At 44.6% G+C, this 20,832-nt stretch overlaps 2 protein-coding genes across 10 annotated transcripts in view; one reads left to right on the top strand and one right to left on the bottom strand.

The window, feature by feature from the left end:
- Positions 1-8,148, top strand: part of LOC125973212 (interleukin-10 receptor subunit beta) — a 165,289-nt gene extending 157,141 nt beyond the window's left edge. For 3 of the 5 annotated variants that reach the window (XM_068651638.1, XM_068651637.1, XM_068651631.1), the window contains 2 exons: positions 7,429-7,559; positions 7,633-8,148. In XM_068651638.1, the coding sequence (XP_068507739.1) occupies positions 7,429-7,559; positions 7,633-7,752 (251 nt within the window). In that variant the 3' untranslated portion in view covers positions 7,753-8,148. Of the gene's footprint in view, positions 1-7,428; positions 7,560-7,632 lie in introns of those variants that run through there. The other 2 variants (XM_068651635.1, XM_068651632.1) reach the window with 1 other exon arrangement.
- Positions 1-20,832, bottom strand: part of il10rb (interleukin 10 receptor, beta) — a 185,409-nt gene that overhangs the window by 37,925 nt on the left and 126,652 nt on the right. For 4 of the 5 annotated variants that reach the window (XR_011087269.1, XR_011087266.1, XR_011087267.1 and 1 more), the window contains exons 8-10: positions 13,023-13,110; positions 12,732-12,957; positions 12,524-12,625 (exon numbers count right to left, since the gene is read on the bottom strand). The gene's annotated coding sequence lies outside the window, so the exon portion shown is untranslated. Of the gene's footprint in view, positions 1-11,279; positions 12,626-12,731; positions 12,958-13,022; positions 13,111-20,832 lie in introns of those variants that run through there. The other variant, XR_011087265.1, reaches the window with a different exon arrangement.

Genomic DNA, 20,832 nt, shown 5'->3' with positions numbered 1-20,832 from the left:
ATATTTTTAAAGTCCTGCCTGATGTACTTTCCAAAATTTAAGTGGACCTCAGTGCGCAGGGAGCTTAATTTGGTCTGATCGCGCAACCGCAGCGCGCCGGGCGCTCACTGTCGCATTGCTTTAAGAGCGTCTTTGTGTTTTAGGATGGCTTTACTGCTCCCACTTGCTTTCTTTGGAGGCATGATTAGGGGTTAATATAACCCTCAAAGTGACGAAAATACAATAACGAACGGAGTCAGTCGGCATCCGGGCCACGCGGTCGGGTTTTCTCAGTTCCTTTTGGCTCATCTCGCGAGGTTCGACCTCCAAATTTTGTTCAACAACCGAAGCAAAACAATCTTGAATTTTTCGTTCGAATAACGATTTGTTCGAGAACTGGGACGTTCGAAAACCGAGGTTTGACTGTATATCTTTGTACAATGACATTAAAGCTTCAACCGACCGACCGTCCATGACATTGAACGACCTCTTGCAAGCAAAGGAATGAGTGAACTATCTTGATTTATTCATATCACAGTGCACGAAGGTTTGATTTAAAGCAGGGGTCGGGAACCTTTTTGGCAGACAGAGCCATAAATGCCCATTCTTTTAAAACAAATTCCCGTGAGAGCCATACCATTTAAAAAAACGATAGGCTAAATACAATTAAATGCATGTATTTTAATTAAGACCGGCTGTCTAAAACAAACACCTACAGAGCAGCTGTACATCCTGGCAGGAATAGCCCCACCAGAGATATGTACACAAGCAGCAAGCAAGGAAGAACGGCAACAACAGTCCACTGACCAAAGGCCATGTACCAGCCAAAAGCCGCCTTAAGTCCAGGAAAAGTTTTCTGAAAAGTGTCCCACCCCTCGGAACACAGAGCATAGACAGTGAAAGAGTCATTCGGTGGGAAGAAAGACTTGCCAATCTTCCACCAGAAACCACAACGGAGCTTAAGGCAAGCAAGGCACTGCCCCCAGGAGCAGACACCATCTATGCAACGTGGAAATGCCTAAATAGACTAAGATCTGGTGTTGGAGGTGCAAAAGTCACTCTGGCCAAATGGGGACATCTGAATGATCAGAACGCTGAGTGTGACTGTGGCACTGAACCACAGACCATGCAACTTGTCCTCATATGCCCCCTGCTGAAACATCCCTGCACAGCATCGGATTTAGCAGAGTTTAATGAGAAGGGACAGAAATGTGTTCAGCTGTGGCTGAACCACATCTAGCCAAGCCTTGTAACTAACTGCCTTGTAGACACGATAAGAAGAAGAAATTAAGACCAACGATTTTTAGAGTCTGCTATTCTTTTTAATAATGTTTTTATATTGAAGCCTAGAAAACCCCCCTCACCATTAATGAGACTTCTGGGGCTGCATTGTTTTGCTGATGGCTTTGTAGTCCAGTTGATATGTGGTGAGGTTGAGCTTCATGCAGGCGTTGAGGCTCTCATCAGTCATAATGGCCCGATCGTGAACGGTTCTTGCTAACAGAGGCATGTCTTTTATCCGTTTGAGTATCTTTTGTTTATCCGTGAAGTCGTCAAAAAGTTAATTAGCCACATCAAGCATATATGTTGAAACACTTACCATCAGTGAATGACTTTTCATTCCTCACAATTGCTAATGCGCCAGCAAAACTAGCTGAATTAAAGTCACCTTGTCTGGTCCATACACACTGTTGACTAGCTTGGACCTTCCTCTGGCGCTCTTCACACGCTTTCTTTCTGCTGTCCCCAGCTGGGTATTTGGTTGCAAATAGAGCATGTCGTGTCTCAAAGTGGCGCTTGATATCGGAACGTTTCATTGATGCAATTTTGTCATTGCATATGAGGCACATAGCAGAGCCTCCTCTCTCCACAAACGCAAATTCTTCGGTCCACTCACTCTCAAATGTTCGGTTATCGTCATCTTTTTTTTATCTTCGCCATCTTTCTTGCTTGCCTGGCACACATCAGCTAGCTAGCTGAAATTTTAAATAAACCGGAGGAAATTTTACCTTTCACGACCCCGTAGGCAGCGTATTGTCCAATAAAATTCGCGCTTTTTTTTGTCCGACCTGGCGTCACCCTTCTGTACACCGAAGTGCAGCTGGGATTGGCTGATTGGCCACCATCATACCTGTGCCGGAGAAAACTGCTCCATCCTGCTTCAATGACTTCAATAGTCGCGGTATACATCCCGCCTTCCAACATCGAAGGCGACAGGATCGCGGCGCTTGGTGAACTGTACCAGGCTGTCAGTGAACAGCAGACAGCGCACCCTGACAGTTTCACCATCTTTGCTGGAAACTTTAATCATGCCAACCTGAAGTCTGTTTTCCCGAGGCTTCACCAGCATGTTACTTTTCCGACACGTGGAGACAGCTTCCTGGACCTAGTCTACTCTGCGCATAAGGGAGCTTTCAAAGCCACCCCCCTCCCCCATCTTGGGTTTTCTGACCATCTCACCGTTTTGCTTTTGCCCGCATACAGACAATTGGTAAAGGCATCCAGGCCGGTTCGGAGGCGGGTTCGGGTGTGGCCTGAGGGTGCCTCCGATGCACTTCGTGACTGCTTCGACACCACTGACTGGGACTTAAGCAGGCAGCCACCTACAACGATCGGACAGACATAGAGGAGTATACTGACTCTGTTACCTCTTTTATCACGAAGTGCATCGATGATGTGACTTGCTCGAAATCCGTCGTCACTTGCGCAAACTGGAAGCCGTGGCTGACAGGGGCTGTCCTCAGACTGCTGAGGGCCAGGGACAAGGCTTTCAGACCGGGGGATGAGGCTGGCTTGAGGACAGCGAGGCCGACCTGTCCCGAGGCATCAAAAAAGCGAAGACGGCGTTCTCGTGCAAGGTCTCCACCCACTTCAAGGACAGCAAGGACGCACGTAGCCTTTGGCGGGGCATTCAGACCATCACGGACTACAAGCCCGCGCCGAGGAGCTGTGAGGGCGACGTCCGTCTGCTGAACGATCTGAACCGCTTCTTTGCTCGCTTCGACGCCCAGAACAGCACTTGCCCGCTGAAGAACACTCCCCCCCCCCCCCCCCCCCCCCACACACGAGCAGCCCTTGCGCCTCTCTGCCGACGGAGTGAGGAGGGCGCTTGCCGCTATTGACACCCGTAAGGCGGCGGGCCCTGACAACATCCCGGGTCGAGCGCTGAAGGACTGCGCTGGGGAGCTGTCGGGTGTCTTCACGGACATCTTTAACGTTTCCCTGCAGCAGGCCATCGTCCCCTCGTGTTTCAAGGCTGCCACCATCGTTCCTGTGCCAAAGAAACCTGTACCGTCCTGCTTTAATGACTACCGCCCCGTGGCACTGACGCCCATCATCATGAAGTGCTTTGAGCGGCTTGTCATGGAGCACATCAAATCCGTTCTCCCTCCCGCCATTGACCATTTCCAGTTTGCGTACCGTGCCAAACGGTCCTCTGAGGATGCCATCTGCTCTGCCCTCCACTCGGCCCTCACCCACCTGGAGAAAAAGGACTCATATGTGAGGTTGCTGTTTGTGGATTTCAGCTCGGCCTTCAACACCATTGTGCCGCAGCGACTCATCTGCAAACTCGACGAGCTGGGCCTCAGTACCTCCCTCTGCAACAGGCTACTGGACTTCCTCTGTCAGAGGCCTCAGGTGGTGCGTGTTGGCGACAAAATCTCCGCCAGCATCACGCTGAGCACGGGGGCCCCCCAGGGCTGCGTGCTCAGTCCATTGCTCTTCACCCTGCTGACGCATGACTGCACTGCGACCTACAGCGACAACCGCATAGTGAAGTTTGCTGACGACACGACTCTGGTGGGTCTCATCTCGAAGGGCGATGAGACTCGGTACAGGTCGGAAGTTGGCCTTCTGACCACGTGGTGCAGGGACAACAACCTCCTGCCAAATGTAAACAAGACCAAAGAAATCGTTGTAAGACTTCCGGAAGGGTCACACAAAACACCTGCCGCTGATCATCGACGGTGCTGTGGTGGAGAGGGTGAGCTGCACCGAGTTCCTGGGGGTGCACATCAGTGAGGACCTCTCCTGGTCCGCAAACACCGCGTCACTGGCAAAGAAAGCTCAGCGCCGCCTGTACTTCCTGCGGAAGCTCAGGCGTGCATGTGCTCCTCAGGCAGTCCTGTCTACATTCTACCGTGGCACCATTGAGAGCGTCCTCACCAGTTGCATCGCTGTCTGGGGTGGTAACTGCACTGAGCAGAACTTGAAGGCCCTGCAGCGCATAGTGAATACGGCTGGTAAGATTATTGGTGCTTCACTCCCCTCCCTGAAGGACATTTACACCTCCCATCTCGCCCGCAAGGCAACCTCGATTGCGAGTGATGTGAGTCACCCGGCTCACTCTTTGTTTGACCTTCTGCCCTCTGGGAAGAGGTACAGGAGTCTGCGCTCCCGCACCACCAGACTCGCCAACAGCTTCTTTCTCCAGGCTGTTAGGACCCTGAATTCGCTACCCCCTTCTGCGTAGCGTGCGGCACTGTTGCGCTATTTTCTGGACTGTCTGCTGTACGCTCACTTGCTCCTTTTTGCTCCTCTTATTTATTTATTGTTGTGTTATTTATTCATTATTTATTCAGCACGTTGTTGTTTACTTGTTTACTTGATTATCTATTGTGGGCCATGTCTTGTCACCGTGGGATAGGGGGGAACGTAATTTCGGTTTCTTTGTGTGTCTTTGGCATGTGGAGAAATTGACAATAAAGCTGACTTTGACTTTTGACTTTGACTACCGCCTCGTGCCAGACACACATCAGATCCATTCTGCCACCCACACTTGACCCCTTCCAGTTTGCATACCGAGCCAAACGGTCCTCTGAGGATGCAATTTGCTCTGCCCTCCACTCAGCCCTCAACCACCTGGAAAAAAAGACTCGCATGTGAGATTGCTGTTTGTGGACTTCAGTTCTGCATTCAACACCATTGTACCACAACGACTCACCTGCAAACTCGACAAACTGGGACTCAGTACCTACCTCTGCAACTGGCTACTGGACTTCCTCTGTCAGAAGCCTCAAGTAGTACATGTTGGTGACAATATCTCAAGAAGCATCACGCTGAGCACGGGGGCCCCCCAAGGCTGCGTGCTCAGTCCGCTGCTATTCACCCTGCTGACGCATGGTTGCACTGCAACCTACAGCAACAACCGCGTAGTGAAATTTGCTGACGACACGACTCTGGTGGGTCTCATCACCAAGGGCGACGAGACTCAATACAGGTTGGAGGTCGACCTTCTGACCATGTGGTGCAGGGACAACAACCTCCTGCTGAACGTCAGCAAGACCAAGGAGATTGTTGTTGACTTCCGGAAGGGTCACACCCAACACCTGCCACTGACCATCGACGGTGCTGTGGTGGAGAGAGTGAGCAGCACCAGATTCCTGGGGGTGCACTTCAGTGAAGACCTCTCCTGGACCACCAACACTGCATCACTGGCGAAGAAAGCTCAGCGCCGCCTGTACTTCCTGCGGAAACTCAAACGAGCAAGTGCTCCACCAGCCATCATGACCACAATCTACTGAGGCACCATTGAGAGCTCCAGCTGTATCGCTGTGTGGGGTGGAAGCTGCACTGAATACAACAGGAAGGCCCTGCAGCGCACAGCTGGTAGGATTATTGGTGCTTCACTCCCCTCCCTGAAGGACATTTACCGTATTTTCCGGACTATAAGTCGCTCCGGAGTATAAGTCGCACCAGCCATAAAATGCCCCAAAAAGTGAAAAAAAACATATATAAGTCGCTCCGGAGTATAAGTCGCATTTTGGGGGGCAATTTATTCGACAAAATCCCACACCAAAAACAGTCATGAACGAGCAACAACAGGCTAAACAATAGCAACAACAGGCTAAACGATAGGTATGCTAGCGTGACAAATACAAACAAAGAGCTGAGAACGGGCCTGACGTAACATATAGAGTGATTAAGGACAACTATTACATGAATAACATGTTTATAAAACCATCGGTGTCACTCCAATTCATTAAATAGCAACAACAGGCTAAACGATAGGTATGCTAACGTGACAAACACAAACAAAGAGCTGAGAACGGGCCAAATAATAATAAATAATAATAATAAATATAAGAGGAGCAAAAATAGAGCAAGTGTACATACAGCAGACAGTGGACTTGGATATGGTGCTTTAAAGTGTTAATTGCTTTATTTGATGTTTTCTCTATTTTTTATGTTTTGAATATGTTCAAGATAAAGATATAAAAGCATGTGAAGTGATCAACTATACTAAAAATAACGTGGGAAGTGGTCAACTATACTTGTAAGTAAGTGATGTCTTAATGCTCAAGTAAAAATTTGTGAAATAAAACATATATAAGTCGCTCCTGAGTATAAGTCGCCCCCCCACCCAAACTATGAAAAAAAGCGCGACTTATAGTCCGGAAATTACAGTACACCTCCCATCTCATCCGCAAGGCGACCACGATTGTGAGTGATGTGAGTCACCCCGCTCACACTTTGTTTGATCTACTGCCCTCTGGGAAGAGGTACAGAAACCTGCGCTCCCGCACCACCAGACTCACCAATAGCTTCATACTCCAGGCTATTAGGATCCTGAACTCTCTCCCCCCTCTCCCCCTCCACCCTTGGCTGCATAACGTCCTGGCCTTTTGGGCCACGATGGCTGCCTTGCACTACTCCACTCGCACTACTCCTCCTGTACTTTTGCGCTATTATACTGACTGTCTGCTGTATGTACAATTGCTCCATTTCAACCATGTTGCTCTTATTTATTCATTGCTCTTATTTATTCATTGTATTTGCCTTCTTATTTTTACTTTTTGTATTGTTTACTTGAATGTTTTGTTTGTCTGTGTACCAATTGGGTGTAATATGTCTTGTCACCGTGGGATAGTAGGAAACGCAATTTCAATCTCTTTGTATGTCTTGACGTGAAGAAATTGACAATAAAGCAGACTTTGACTTTGATATGATGCAACCGTGGATTTCAGCGGTAGAAAACAGATGGGATGGATTGCAAACGTGATCATATTTTATATTTTGAAAGCTAATTTAACATTTTGATTTCAGTAGGTCTATTTTTTACTTGGATAATATAGCAAAATTATTTATGACTTCAATTGTGTAAACAAATGTCATATTTGTCCGCGAGCCAGACGCAGTCACCAAAAGAGCCATATCTGGCTCGCGAGCCATAGGTCCCGACCCCTGATTTAAAGCATGTATTATTTTGACCTGGTTTTGAACAAGTTGATTTTTCGGCTCTCATGTCATTTGCACCATACTTCCAGAGAACCACCCATTTTTGCCACAAAGTGTTAAGTTTGAGTTCCAGGGACAGAAGCATTCTATAATTTTGGTACTAAATTGGAAAAGATGTGGAAATTCTGCTTTTGAGTGTGGCAACACACAGTGGTGAGGTATGGTAAGAAATATAAATAACACATCTTTTTCTGGCATGTGACACTTAAGCGGAAGCTACATGGGTGCCGGCAGTGGCCACCTTTCTCGTCATGACCATGGCAATAACTCTTGTGGTGATTGCAGTTTTTTATCGGAGAAGGATTTCCCATTTTCTTTGTCCAAAAGACAAACTGCCTGAGGTGTGTATATTTTTTTAACCATTTGTATGTTGTTTTAACTCCAACTTTAACACAACCTGTTAATTCTGTTAAGAACTTGTTGGCAGCCTCCAGCTTACCTCTCTCCTGGGCCACGCACAACCATGACCAACTTGAGGAGATATACAATTCAGTCAACGTCATTGCAGAAAAAAGGTCTGTGGAAGAATTGTGAGCCATCTTCTGCAGAAAGCTTGTTACTGAGACAAGACAAAAAAACTACCTCTAGAAGCAAACGAAAACCAGATTAATTGTAACTGTGAGAGGTGTGAAGAGCTGTTTTTCAGGACACCAATTTAGCAATGAAACCCAATGACAAAAGCACCATTATTTTCGTTACATGGGTTTATCTGTCTGGTCTGTGTAAAACTTCCTGGTAACATAATTTGATTCAAGTTGACTGAAACCATACAAAAAAACATGAACTATTCCTTAAAATAAAAGTTAAAAATTTCATAAATGTTTGGTTGTTGCCAGATAAAGGATATTGCCCAATATGCTAAGTTTGTAATTAATTTGATGTATTTATTTTAAATGTGCCACAATAAATTGACAATTAATGGATTATCAACCGAATAAGTATTTTGTATTTTAAAACATTTGAAATTGTCCAACTGCTCGGAATTTGAACTTCTCAACAGTATCAGGTTTCTGAAATCCTCAATTAAAGCGGACTGATTTACTGTGTTGAATCAAATGTGCAACAATATTATATATATATATATATACTGTATTTTTTACACCAAAAGGCGCACTGGATTATAAGGCGCACCCTCATAATTTTTTTTATTTTAGAAATTATTTCATATATAGGGCGCACCGGATTAAAAGGCGCATAAAATGGAAGCTATACTGCAACAAACTGAGGTTGACTAGGGTTGCGGTATGCATCCACTAGCCAATAACCAATGAGCCCTCTGTAAGCAATCGCGTTTCTCAAACTATCTCCTGTAAAATGAAACTGACTAAAGTTCGCTCTAACACATTGGTACTGCTTACTTATGTTTCCCTTCCATATCGATTAGTAAATTTACTCGAAACATTAACAGAGCAGCCTATTTTGAGATGAAATAGCCTCGTGCGTATAGCAGCTATCATTATAGCATTAGTCACCTGCAAACTCCCATGAGCTTCAGCTCGCAGACTCCCATGAGCCTCAGCAAAGTGTCGTGGCAGCCCCTATAAACAATCGCGTTTCTCAAACTAACTCCTATAAAATGATCGGCACTGACTAAAGTTCGATCGAACACATTGGTACTGCTTACTTATGTTTCCCTTCTATATCGATCCGTGAATTTACTCGAAACATTAATGGAGCAGCCTATTTTGAGAAGAAATAACCTCGTTCGTATAGCAGCTATCAGTATATTATTAGCCACCCGCAAACTCCCATGAGCCTCAGCTCCCAGACTCCCATGAGCCTCAGCAAAGTGTCGTGGCAGCCCCCTGTAAACAATCGCGTTTCTCAAACACTCTCCCATAAAAGTGATCGGAACCGACTAAAGACTGATTTAACACATTGGTGCTGCTTATTTATGATACCGTTGGATATTGATCCGTAAACGTATTTGAAAACATTAACAGAACAGTCTATTTTGAAATGAAATAGCCTCGCGGGTACAACAACTATTCGGTGACAGAGCCGTCGCTGAAATTTAGAATTTTTTTTTTTTTAAAGTCCTGATGTAATTTCCCAAATTTAAGTGGATCTCAGTGCGCAGGTAGATTAATTTGGTCCGATTGCGCAACCGCAGCGCTCACTGTCGCATTGCTTTAAGAGCGTCTTTGTGTTTTAGGATGGCTTTACTGCTACCACTTGCTCTCTTTGGAGGCATGATTCGGTACACTGCTAAAAAAAATTAAAGGAACACTTTGAAAACACATCAGATTTCAATGGTGACAACAAAAATGTTGGATATCTATACTGATATGGACAGTTTAATGTCTCAGGAACAAAATGATGCCACATCTTTTGATGGAAATAAAAGTTGTCAGCTTACAGAGGGTTCAGCATATAGACACCCCAAAAATCAAAGTGAAAAAATGATATGGCAGGCTCGTCCATTTTGCCCAAATTCAATTTTTGCAACTCAAAATTATTTTCAGTAATTTGTGTGGCCCCCACGTGCTTGTATGCATGTTTGACAACGCCGCGGCATGCTCCTAATGAAACGACGGATGGTGTCTTGTGAGGTCCTCCCAGATCTGTCAAAGGGCATCAGCAAGCTCCTGTAAAGTCTGAGGAGCAACCTGGCGGCGTCTGATGGACTGAAACATTAGGTCCCAGAGGTGTTCTGTCGGGTTTAGATCAGGTGATCGTGAGGGCCATTCAATTGTGTCAATTACTTCATCCTCCAGACAGTGTCTGCATACTCCTGCCACGAGGCCGGGCATTGTCGTGGATCAGGAGGAACCCGGTACCTACTGCACCAGCGTAGGGTCTGACCATGTGTGCAAGGATTTCATCCCGATACCTAATGGCAGTCAGACTGCCGTTCTCTAGCGTGTTGAGGTCTGTTCATCCCTCCATGGAAATGCCTCCCCAGACTATCACTGACCCACCACCGAACCAGTCATGCTGAATGATGTTGCAGGCAGCATAGCGCTCTCCTTGGCTTCTCCAGACCCTTTCACATCTATCACAGGTGCTCAGGGTAAACCTGCTCTCATCGGTAAAAAGCACAGGGCGCCAGTGGCGGACTTGCCAATTCTGGTGTTCTATGGCAAATGCCAATCAAGCTCCACGGTGCTGAGCAATGAGTACAGGAAACACTACAGGATGTCGTGCCTTGAGGCCACCCTCGTGAAGTCTGTTTCTGACTGTTTGGGCAGAGACATTCACACCAGTAGCCTGCTGGAGGTCATTCTGTAGGGCTCGGGCAGTGCTCAACCTGTTCCCCCTTGCACAAAGCAGCAGATATCGGTCCTGCTGATGGGATGAGGACCGTCTACGGCCCTGTCCAGCTTTCCTAGAGTAACTGCCTGCCTCCTGGAATCTCCTCCATTTATTGGAGATTGTACTGGGAGACACATCAAATCTTCTTGCAACAGCACGTATGGATGTGCCATCCTGGAGGAGTTGGGCAATCGGCTCTACTTCAGGAGGGTTACGAAATCGCCTCATGCTCCCAGTCGTGATAATGACTCTAGCTAAACCCAACACTTGTGGAAAAACAGTTAAAAAAGATCAAGAGGGAGGAACTTGAAATGGCCTCCACCTGCGAAACCAGTCCTGTTTTGGGGACCGTCTCGTTGTTGCCCCTCTAGTGCACCTGTTGTTAAATCCATCAACACCAATGCAGCTGAAACTGATTAACAACCCCCTCTGCCGCTTACCTCACCAAAACCTTATCAGAAATGTGTAATTTAATTCACATTTAATTTTCTTGAGCAGTGTACAATCCTCAAAGTAAAAAAAATACAATAACGAACAGAGTCAGTCGGCATCCGGGCCGCGCGGTCGGGTTTTCTCGGGTCCTTTCGGCTCATCTCGCGAGGTTCGACCTCCAAATTTTGTTCGACAACCGAAGCAAAAAAATCTCAAATTTTTCCTTCGAATTCCGATATGTTCGAGAACCGGGACGTTCGAAAACGTGTACCATATTTTTCGGACTAAAAGTCGCTCCATAATATAGGTCGCATTAGCCATAAAATGCACAATAACGTGAAAAAAAACATATATAAGTCGCTCCAGAGTATAAGTCGCATTTTGGGGGAAATTTATTCGACAAAATCCAACACCAAGAACAGACATGAACGAGCAACAACAGGCTAAACCAGACATGGGCAAACTATGGCCCGCGGGCCACATCCAGCCCACGGGGCCGTTTAATCCGGCCCGCCAAACCGGAATAAATTGTATTATTGAATTTTTTTGGGGTCATTTTCCCCAATAGAATTAACAGTTTTACGTTAATGCCGCTCACAAACCTTCCCCTGGAATCCTTCCACTAAAATGAGTGGCCCGAGGAAAAGAAAGGTGGACACTGAGTGCCGAGTGTTTAAAAAAAAAGAGGACAATTTGGCTTGACCTACGTGTGTGAGCAGACGTTCCGCCACATGAACGTCAACAAAGCCCGTCACAGCTCTAGGTTAACGGACCGACACCTCGGCTCTATCCTAAGAATTACTACAACAAATTTTACTCCAGACCATGATGCACTAGCAAAAAAGGGAGACCAACAATACTATTGATTTCTTTATTACTTTATTTAGAAGTATTCTTTCACTGATTCTTCAAGATGATGTATTAGGTCAGAATGTTTGCGTTGTTTTGAATGTTTTTGGTGAAATATTTTTTTAATGCTGTTGATAAATGCATTTGCTTTCAAAAAGCTTTTTTTGACTATCCATGCTTTACTACCTACTAAAAGTACAAACCTTTTATGCAATGACCTTTACATGTCATTTCTATTACTTCACACAAACACTACATCCATTTGCTCCTGGTTCGGCCCCCCGATCAAAATTTAGAACCAAATTCGGCCCGCTAGTAACATATATAAGTCGCACTAGAGTTTAAGTCGCATTTTGGGGGAAATTTATTTGACAAAATCCAACACCAAGAACAGACATGAACCAGCAACAACAGGCTAAACCAGGGGCCGGCAACCTTTTTTACTCAGAGCCATTTGGGACCGTCCCCCAATGAAAAGACAGCACCCGGAGCCACAACCCATTTTGACATCAGTATATATATTATGCATGTATATATTATGTTATGTACAAAAAACTATTGCATTTATGAAAATGAAATCAACGAACTGCTGCAGAGAACACAGAGTTTTATTAATTTAATTTAATTTGCAGCCAGTTTTCCTCCTGAATTAAAAAAAGGACTACTTCACTTAATATATAGTTATGTATTTATGTCACTTTTATATTTCACATACACGCATGCACGCACACACACAGAAAATGATAACCAATTAAAATATTTATTTTACCTGGTTAATGTGATTTTTGCTCCTGAACCTCGCTGCACAGCTTCTTCACGTCAGGGCTGTAAGATGTCACCTTCATCTTCAAACAGGAACGTAAGCTGATGTCTGTGAGACATGAGCGGTGCTTGTTTTTAATAAAAAGTTCATGTTGGAGAAGACCTGCTCACAGATGTATGTGGATCCGAAGATTGCCAGGACCCCAAATGCATACCTCTTCATGTTTATGTAGCTGTCGGGGATGGCATTCCATGTCTCAAACACAAGTTTGTACTGTTTGGGAAGGTTTGCAATGTCGCTCCATATGTGATTCTGAGCGAGAACGGCCTTCTGACGGGACACGTTTTCTAGATCAGCTGTCAAGCTTTTGAGCTTCAACACCCAGATGTCCTTGTCGGCGATGTCGGCCAGTTCCATCTCCAGATCAGGTTGACTTACACCTGCAAATGCAGTCATGTTCAACAGGGATGGAACTCTCTCAAAGCGGGGAAGTGATACAGTGTACCTCGCTGTAAATCCTTGGCGAACACTGTCAATTTGCGCTCGAATCCCAGCACCTCTTCCAGCATGTGCAGAGCTGTACCGCCTTTCCCCTGAAGAGATGTGTTCAACGTGTTCAGGTGCGCTGTCATATGAACTGTTAGGCTACGGATTTTAGTTATTGATCTGACTCCAAATTGTGATCAACACTTAACACATGAGTTGCTATGTCCCAATCCACACAATGGCGCACCTAACAATTTTGCGAGTTCGTTCTGTCAAAGAGAAGACCAGTAGATCAATCAGACCAAATTTACCAATTGTTTATTCCTGACAAAGCGAACTAATACAGGCCTGGGTCCCGGGTCTCTCACACTAAAACTCGTGCGTTTTTGTGACCACCAAAAGACGACACATTCTTCCGGGTTGCCCAGTTTTGAAGAAACACAATATGAATATTAAAGCATGCAAAACATTGTGTGATGATTGGTCGATGGCCATCTCCTCCCCGTCTAGGTGTTATTGCTGAGGTCAGGCGGTTGGGTTTTCCCCACGAAGCCCGACCACCTGGACGTGATGTTGTTCTCGTTTCTCACCAACCTTGAGGTGTTCTCGTCCGGTACTCCCTGTCTGGGCCTGTTCCACAACACTTCGAAGAAAACAAGTTCATGCAGTTTGCCTGCACATTCTTTGCCACCCACCAATCCACACGAGCACTCCAATACTAGATATTATATTAATATGATTATAAGTTTAACACAAGCTTAAAAAATATGTTTGCAAACTACCGAAAGCACATTTCCCTTTACAACCATGAAGTGGAGTTTTTCCAGCCACTCTGGCTGTTCCAGCTCAGGAAAGGTGAGCCCTTTGTTGCTGAGGAAAACTTTCACCTCTTCCAGACACGCTGCAAAGCGTTTCAGCACTTTCCCTCTGGACAGCCACCGGACTTTGTTATGCAGCAAGAGATCAGAATACACGCTGTCCAACTCATCCAGTAATGAGCGGAACTGACGGTGATTTAAACGTTTTGCCATTATTTTGTTAACAATCTGAATGACAACATCCTTCTGTGCATTCTCGAGGAAATGTTTGCACACACAATGCTTCTTGATGCAAGATGCAATGGAATGTCAGCAACTTTCTATCCAGTGACTTCTGCAGTAAAGCCACAAAGCCCTTCTGAGCTCCCATCATAGATGGTGCCCCATCAGTAGCCACGGACACCAGGTGGGTGGTCTTTATTTCCTTGGTTCTAATACAATCCAAGACAGCCTCGCAGATGTCCTCCCCCCGTGTTTGGCCTTTTAACGGTATCAATTCAATCATTTCTTCCTGTGGCCCGGCAGCGCTCACGTATCGGCAGAACAGCGCTATTTGTTCGATGTCATTTTTGTCTTTGGACAAATCACAGGCGATTGCATACGCCAAAGCTGAATTGATATCTTCAATCTGCTTTCTGGTGACGTTTTCTGCCATCTTCACAGTTCTGTCTTGGACAGTTTTTGCAGAGAGAGGCATGTCTTTTATTTTCTGCAAAATTTCATCTTTGTTTTTGAAGTCCGAGAACAGATGTTCTGAAATCTTAATAAATGTTTCTTCGAGGTATTCTCCATCTGTAAATGGCTTCCCATGCTTGACTATTTCCTGAGCAGCCATGAAACTTGCACATGTAGTTGAATTTCCAGTCTTAATCCACTTCTTGAAGTGACTTCTGCTCACATCAGCCTTCCGCATCATCTCCGAAACGGCCTTTTTTCGCTCCTCTCCCTTGGGATATTTTTTAGCAAAGGCCAAGTGTTTGTTCTCGAAATATCTCGCAACACTTGACTTTTTGTTGTTTGCGAATTTTTCACCACATATTAAGCAGACTGGTAAACCAGTTCAGCAGTGAAAGCAAAAGAATCTGCCCACGTAGCATTAAACGTTCTGTTATATTCAGAAATGTTCCTTTTCTTGGATTTATCCACCATTTACCTTCCAGGCAGGGGTCAAAAAATCACGCTGGTAGTGTGCTGGAAAAACGCCGGCTGCCAGACGTGAGGGACGCCAGGAATTCGAATGTCGCACATCGGCGGATGTGACGCATATTTTGGGCGGTAAAAATATTAAAAAACGTTTATTTTAATGTTACAAATTTACCATAATCTTCAAATTCAGAATTATATTTTAAAATGAACAAACTAAAATAAATTTTATTTTTATAAAATACTCATTATTTTCCAAAGTCACAGGGAGCCACAACAGAAGGATGAAAGAGCCACATGTGGCTCCGGAGCCATGGGTTGCCGACCTATGGGCTAAACGATACGGTATGCTAACGTGACATAAACACAAACGAGGAGCTGAGAACGGGCCTGACGTAACATTAACAGTTATTCAAATCACTATAACATAAATAACACGTTTATCAAACCATCTGTGTCACTCCAAATCATTAAATCCATCGATTTAATTCGCCGTCCTTTCTGTAAACAACGTGTGCGGCACGCCACTGACATCGGACTCATCGTCAGTTGCAGTTCAAATTATTCCACAGGCCCATATAACAATATATAAACTATATATCAAATAACAATAATATATACCAGTGGTCCTCAACCTTTTTTCCGCCACAGACTGGTTACGCGTCAGAAATATATTTGCGGACCGGCCTTTATATAAATAAATAATAAATTTATATAAATAAATAATACATTTATAATAAATATATAAATACGATGAAATACAATAGTACAAATGGCATAAAGACAAATACAAACCACATAAAAATAAAACACACCATTACGTTCAATTATTGGGAGCACCAAGCTTGTTTCTCAGAAACGAGCCGGTCCCATCGAGGCGTAATCGGAAACAATGACACCCGACCGAAGTGGTTAAGGTTTGTCTTTTAATGCAGGATGCTTGGTCTCCATGTTCCGAAGCAGTTTTGAAGGTTTCATTGCCTCATTAGCTGGCGTGTCGCCACATGTGCCAAGTGCGCTTGGCGCGTCAGTCACCTGTGACGATGAATCCATATTTTAAGTAGGACTCCAGAAAAGTTCTTTTAAATCCAGCTTTCCTTTTCTTAGAAGTGGTAGCCTCTTCTTCTTCAGTCTCATTGGGCTTTTTTCCCTTTCCGAAGAAGCTTTCCAAACTTCTCTGTTTCTTGCTCATTTTTGCTTGCCTCGCGGGCTTGACTGGGGTGACATGTCACGTGACTGAGCGTCTTGCGTCAAGAGACACAGCGACGGATGTAATTGGGAGAGAATTGCCAAGTTTTTTTTTATATTATTCTAAATAAATTCATACTCATTTTTGCTAGCTTTGTGGGATCGACTGCGAAAACATGTCACGTGACCGGGACGAGCATCATGACCAGAATGAATTGATCGTAGATAAAAAAAAAATGTTTTTTTTTTTCTTTCTTCCTGTGCGGCTTGGCGGCCTGTTACCAAGTGACCCACGGACCGGTACTGGTCCGCGGCCCGGGAGTTGGGGACCCCTGATATAAACAACAATTTTATCGAACCATCCATGTCACTCCAAATCATTAAATTCATCGGGATCTCCGTCTTGTGTCACTTAAAAACAAAACAAAAAACACAGCTGTTGACTCTGGAATGAGGTGCTGACGTCAGACTAGATATATCAAATAAATGTAATATAAACAATTTAAACAAACCATCCGTGTCACTCCAAATCACTAAATTCATCGGAATCTTCGTCTTGTGTCACTTAAAAAAAAAAAAAAGCTGTTGACGCTGGAACTACGTACGCCGCTGACGTCAGACTAGATATATCAAATAAATGTAATATAAACAACAATTTTAACGAACCATCCGTGTCACTCCAAATTATTAAATCCATCGGAATATTCATCCTCTGTGTCAATAAAAAAAACAAAAAAAGAACACCTGTTGACTCCGGACCTACGTGCTCCGCTGACGTCAACCTCGTCGTGAGCCTCGTTGTGAGCCTTGTCGTCAGCCTCGTCGTCAGCCTCGTCGTCAGTTGCAGCTCCAATTATTTCACAGATCTACGTATATAACTACATATATTGTAGCGTTACCAAAGTACCAGGCAAGATGTGGGTTTGGTAACCGGCTCTTTATTTCACAAAACAAGAGCTCAACATATGTGTGTGTGCTCCAAGCAAGCGCCCTGGATCGCTCTTCCCGTTCACCCCCTGCTGCCTTCATGGCCTCGCTAGACAATCGGAAACTACTGGAGTCTAACAACATACACGTTGCTACTCTAAATAAACTATATGTCAAATAACTATAACATAAATAACACGTTTATCGAACCATCTGTGTCACTCCAAATCATTAAATCTCCTGACTCCGGAAGTCAGTGAATGGAACTCTGTCAGTGAGGCTCCAATTATTCCACAGCCATAGTGCGCCCTCATGTGTTTTGAAGTGAAAGTAAGTAATGTGTTAATGATCAAATATTTATATTATTTACAAATTTAAATAATTTCACATATAAGCCGTTCCTGAGTATAAGTCGCCCCCCCACCCAAACTATGGAAAAAAAACGTGCACTAAGCTGGTTCAATTCCTATCTATCAGGCAGGACGCACCGAGTGGTCCATGGTAATACGTCCTCTGAGCTTTATAATGTTACGTGTGGTGTCCCACAGGGATCGGTACTCGGACCGATTTTATTTAATATTTATATGATTCCGCTTGGGGGCATAATACGTAAATATAATATTAGTTTTCAATGCTACGCGGATGACACCCAATTATATATGCCGTTATCGATGACAGATCCACAGGACTGCTGTAATCTCGAGGCGTGCCTTGCGGAGATTAAGCAATGGATGTCTCTCAACTTCCTTCGTCTTAACCCGGATAAAACTGAGATGTTGATAATTGGTCCTACTCGTTATCAACATTTATTTAAGGAAACCACTATAACTATAGATAACCGTACTATCACTCAGAGTGATACGGTAACTAATCTCGGGGTAATATTTGACCAAACGCTCTCTTTTCAAAAACACATTAAGAATATAACCAGGATTGCGTTTTTTCACCTTCGTAATATTGCTAAAATTCGTCCTATCCTCTCGACCGGGGATGCGGAAACTATTATACATGCGTTCGTCACGTCGCGCCTGGACTACTGTAATGTATTATTCTCTGGTCTTCCTAAATCCAGTATTAAAAGTCTACAGTTAGTGCAAAATGCCGCTGCGAGGCTGCTCTCACGGTCAAGAAAATTTGATCACATTACCCCAATATTAGCCGAATTACATTGGCTCCCGGTCCATTTAAGATGTGACTTCAAGGTTCTTCTACTAACCTATAAAGCACTGCATGGCTTAGCGCCTTCATATCTCGTCGACCTAGTCGTTCCTTATGTTCCGTCTCGTAACCTTCGTTCGCAAAACGCTAGTCTTTTAGTTATACCGAGGGCCAAGAAAATGTCTGCAGGGTCTAGAGCAGGGGTCTCAAACTCATGGCCCGCGTGCCAATTGCGGCCCTCGGGACAATATTTTGCGGCCCCCTGCGTGACATCTAAGCTGTGTGTTAGTGCGGCCCGCGAATTTCTTTTCGCACATGCATCTGGCCGTTTTACTTTTTTTTGACATGTATGGGCTCCCGTAGCTCAGCCTCGTGACAACTGGGCGAATTAGCAATTGGCTAATTGGCGAATTAGCACTTTGACATGTTTGAATGAGCGAGTGGAGGGAAATATCTTGTCACTGTCACCTAGTGCTGTACATTGTTTGTCAGCCCCCGTCATGTCTGTTTCAAAACCTGCCGTGAAGAGAAAAGTTGCGGATGAGCACAGGCAATTTCAGGAGAAGTGGGAGGCGGGATATTTTTTTGTTGAGCACAGGAACGTCGCAACCTGTCTAATATGCATGGGTAAAGTTGCTGTTAACAAAGAGTTTAACATCAGACGTCATTACTCAACTAAACATGCTGAGGAGTATGCAAAATACCTGGGAGATGAGCGAGAGGATCGGGTCGCCAAACTTAAATAATCTCTACTGAGGCAACAAGTTTTTTTCAAAAAAACAAGCAAAGAGAACGAAGCGGCTGTGAAAGCTAGCTATGTTGTGAGTGAAATGATAGCAAAAGCTGGAAATGGATTCAGGCACAGCATTCAGTGGTGAGAAGTATGCTGATACCATTACAAGAAGAATTTGATCACAGGTTTGCAGACTTCAAGACACACAGAGCCACTTTTAACATTTTTGCTGACCCCTTCTCCTTTGATGTTGAGGATGCCCCCCCCCCCCTGTTCTGCAGATGGAGCTAATTGACCTGCAGTGCAATACTGAACTCAAAGCCAAGTTCAGGAAAGTGAGTGGAAGAACAGTGGAGCTTGGACAATTTTTGAGAGAACTGCCCCCCAGCTTCCCTGAGCTTTCCAGGATGTTCAAGCGGACCATGTGCCTTTTTGGCAGCACCTATCTGTGTGAAAAGCTCTTCTCCACAATGAACTTCAATAAGTCAAAGTACAGGTCCAGAATTAAAGATGAGCATCTTAAAGCCATACTGAGGGTCTCAGTTGCCTCCTCCCTCAAGCCAAATGTGGCTCAGCTGTGTGAGAGGAAGTGTTGCCAAGTCTCTGGCAGCAAGGAGTAGGAGGAAGTAGAAATGAAGCCTATGTTCTGAAGAACTGTTCCTGTTCTTCATGTTCTGCATGTTCTGACTGTTAATTTGTTCAAATTGAGAAGATTGGATCAGGACCTTTTTTATGGATTACTTTTGTGGATTACGATTTGATGCGGCCCAGCCTCACCCAGACTCTACCTCCAGCGGCCCCCAGGTAAATTGAGTTTGAGACCCCTGGTCTAGAGCATTCTCTATTCGGGCTCCAGAGCTTTGGAATGCCCTACCAATGGATATTAGAACTACTACCTCAGTAGAAACATTTAAGACGCGTTTAAAGACACATTTCTATGAGATGGCCTTTAACTAACTTGTGATGGCCGATTTGGCCGGAGTTTGTTCTGTTCTCTCTGCCCACCTCCTCCCCGGCTGGGGAGGGGGTTAGGTGGCTCAAAAGCTGATAGCGGCTGGCTGGATTCTCGGGGACCAGTTCGGGATGGGGGAGCTGCGGCTTGGCCCCCTTGAGGACACTGCCAGGACAATCAAGGGCACCTCCGACATCCATTTTTTTTTTCATTGATTTTCATATTATGTATTACTTGTGCACTCTCTGCATCCATTACAACCTGGTGATCCTGAAAGGGGGATCCTTCCATCTGTGGTCCCTTCTCAAGGTTTCTCATTTTCCCCTGGCAGGGTTTTTTTGAGTTTTTCCTTGCCCTTTTGGGAGTTTATGATCAGGGGATGCTTTGAGAATAATTGTCAATTTTGGCTATGTGAAGCCCTTTGAGACTGTCTGTGATTTAGGGCTATACAAATAAACTTGACTTGACTTGATTTATACGGTATATATATATATATACACTGCTCCAAAAAAATTAAAGGAACACTTTGAAAATACATCAGATTTCAATGGCGACAACAAAAATGTTGGATATCTATACTGATATGGACAGATTAATGTCTCAGGAAAAAAAAGATGCCACATCTTTTGATGGAAGTAAAAGTTTTCAGCCTACAGAGGGCTCAGTATATAGACACCCCAAAAATCAAAGTGAAAAAATGATGTGGCAGGCTCTTCCATTTTGCCTAAATTCAATTTCTGCAACTCAAAATTATTTTCAATATCTTGTGTGGCCCCCACGTGCTTGTATGCATGCTTGACAACGTCGCGGCATGCTCCTAATGAGACGACGGATGGTGTCCTGTGGGATGTCCTCCCAGATCTGTCTAAGGGCATCAGTAAGCTCCTGTAAAATCTGAGGAGCAACCTGG

This window comes from Syngnathus scovelli, chromosome 8 (assembly GCF_024217435.2).
Source record: "Syngnathus scovelli strain Florida chromosome 8, RoL_Ssco_1.2, whole genome shotgun sequence".
In the NCBI taxonomy this organism is placed as follows: Eukaryota; Metazoa; Chordata; class Actinopteri; order Syngnathiformes; family Syngnathidae; genus Syngnathus; species Syngnathus scovelli.
The sequence above is the reverse complement of the archived record's forward strand: the minus strand, read 5'-3'. Positions and strand labels throughout refer to the sequence as shown.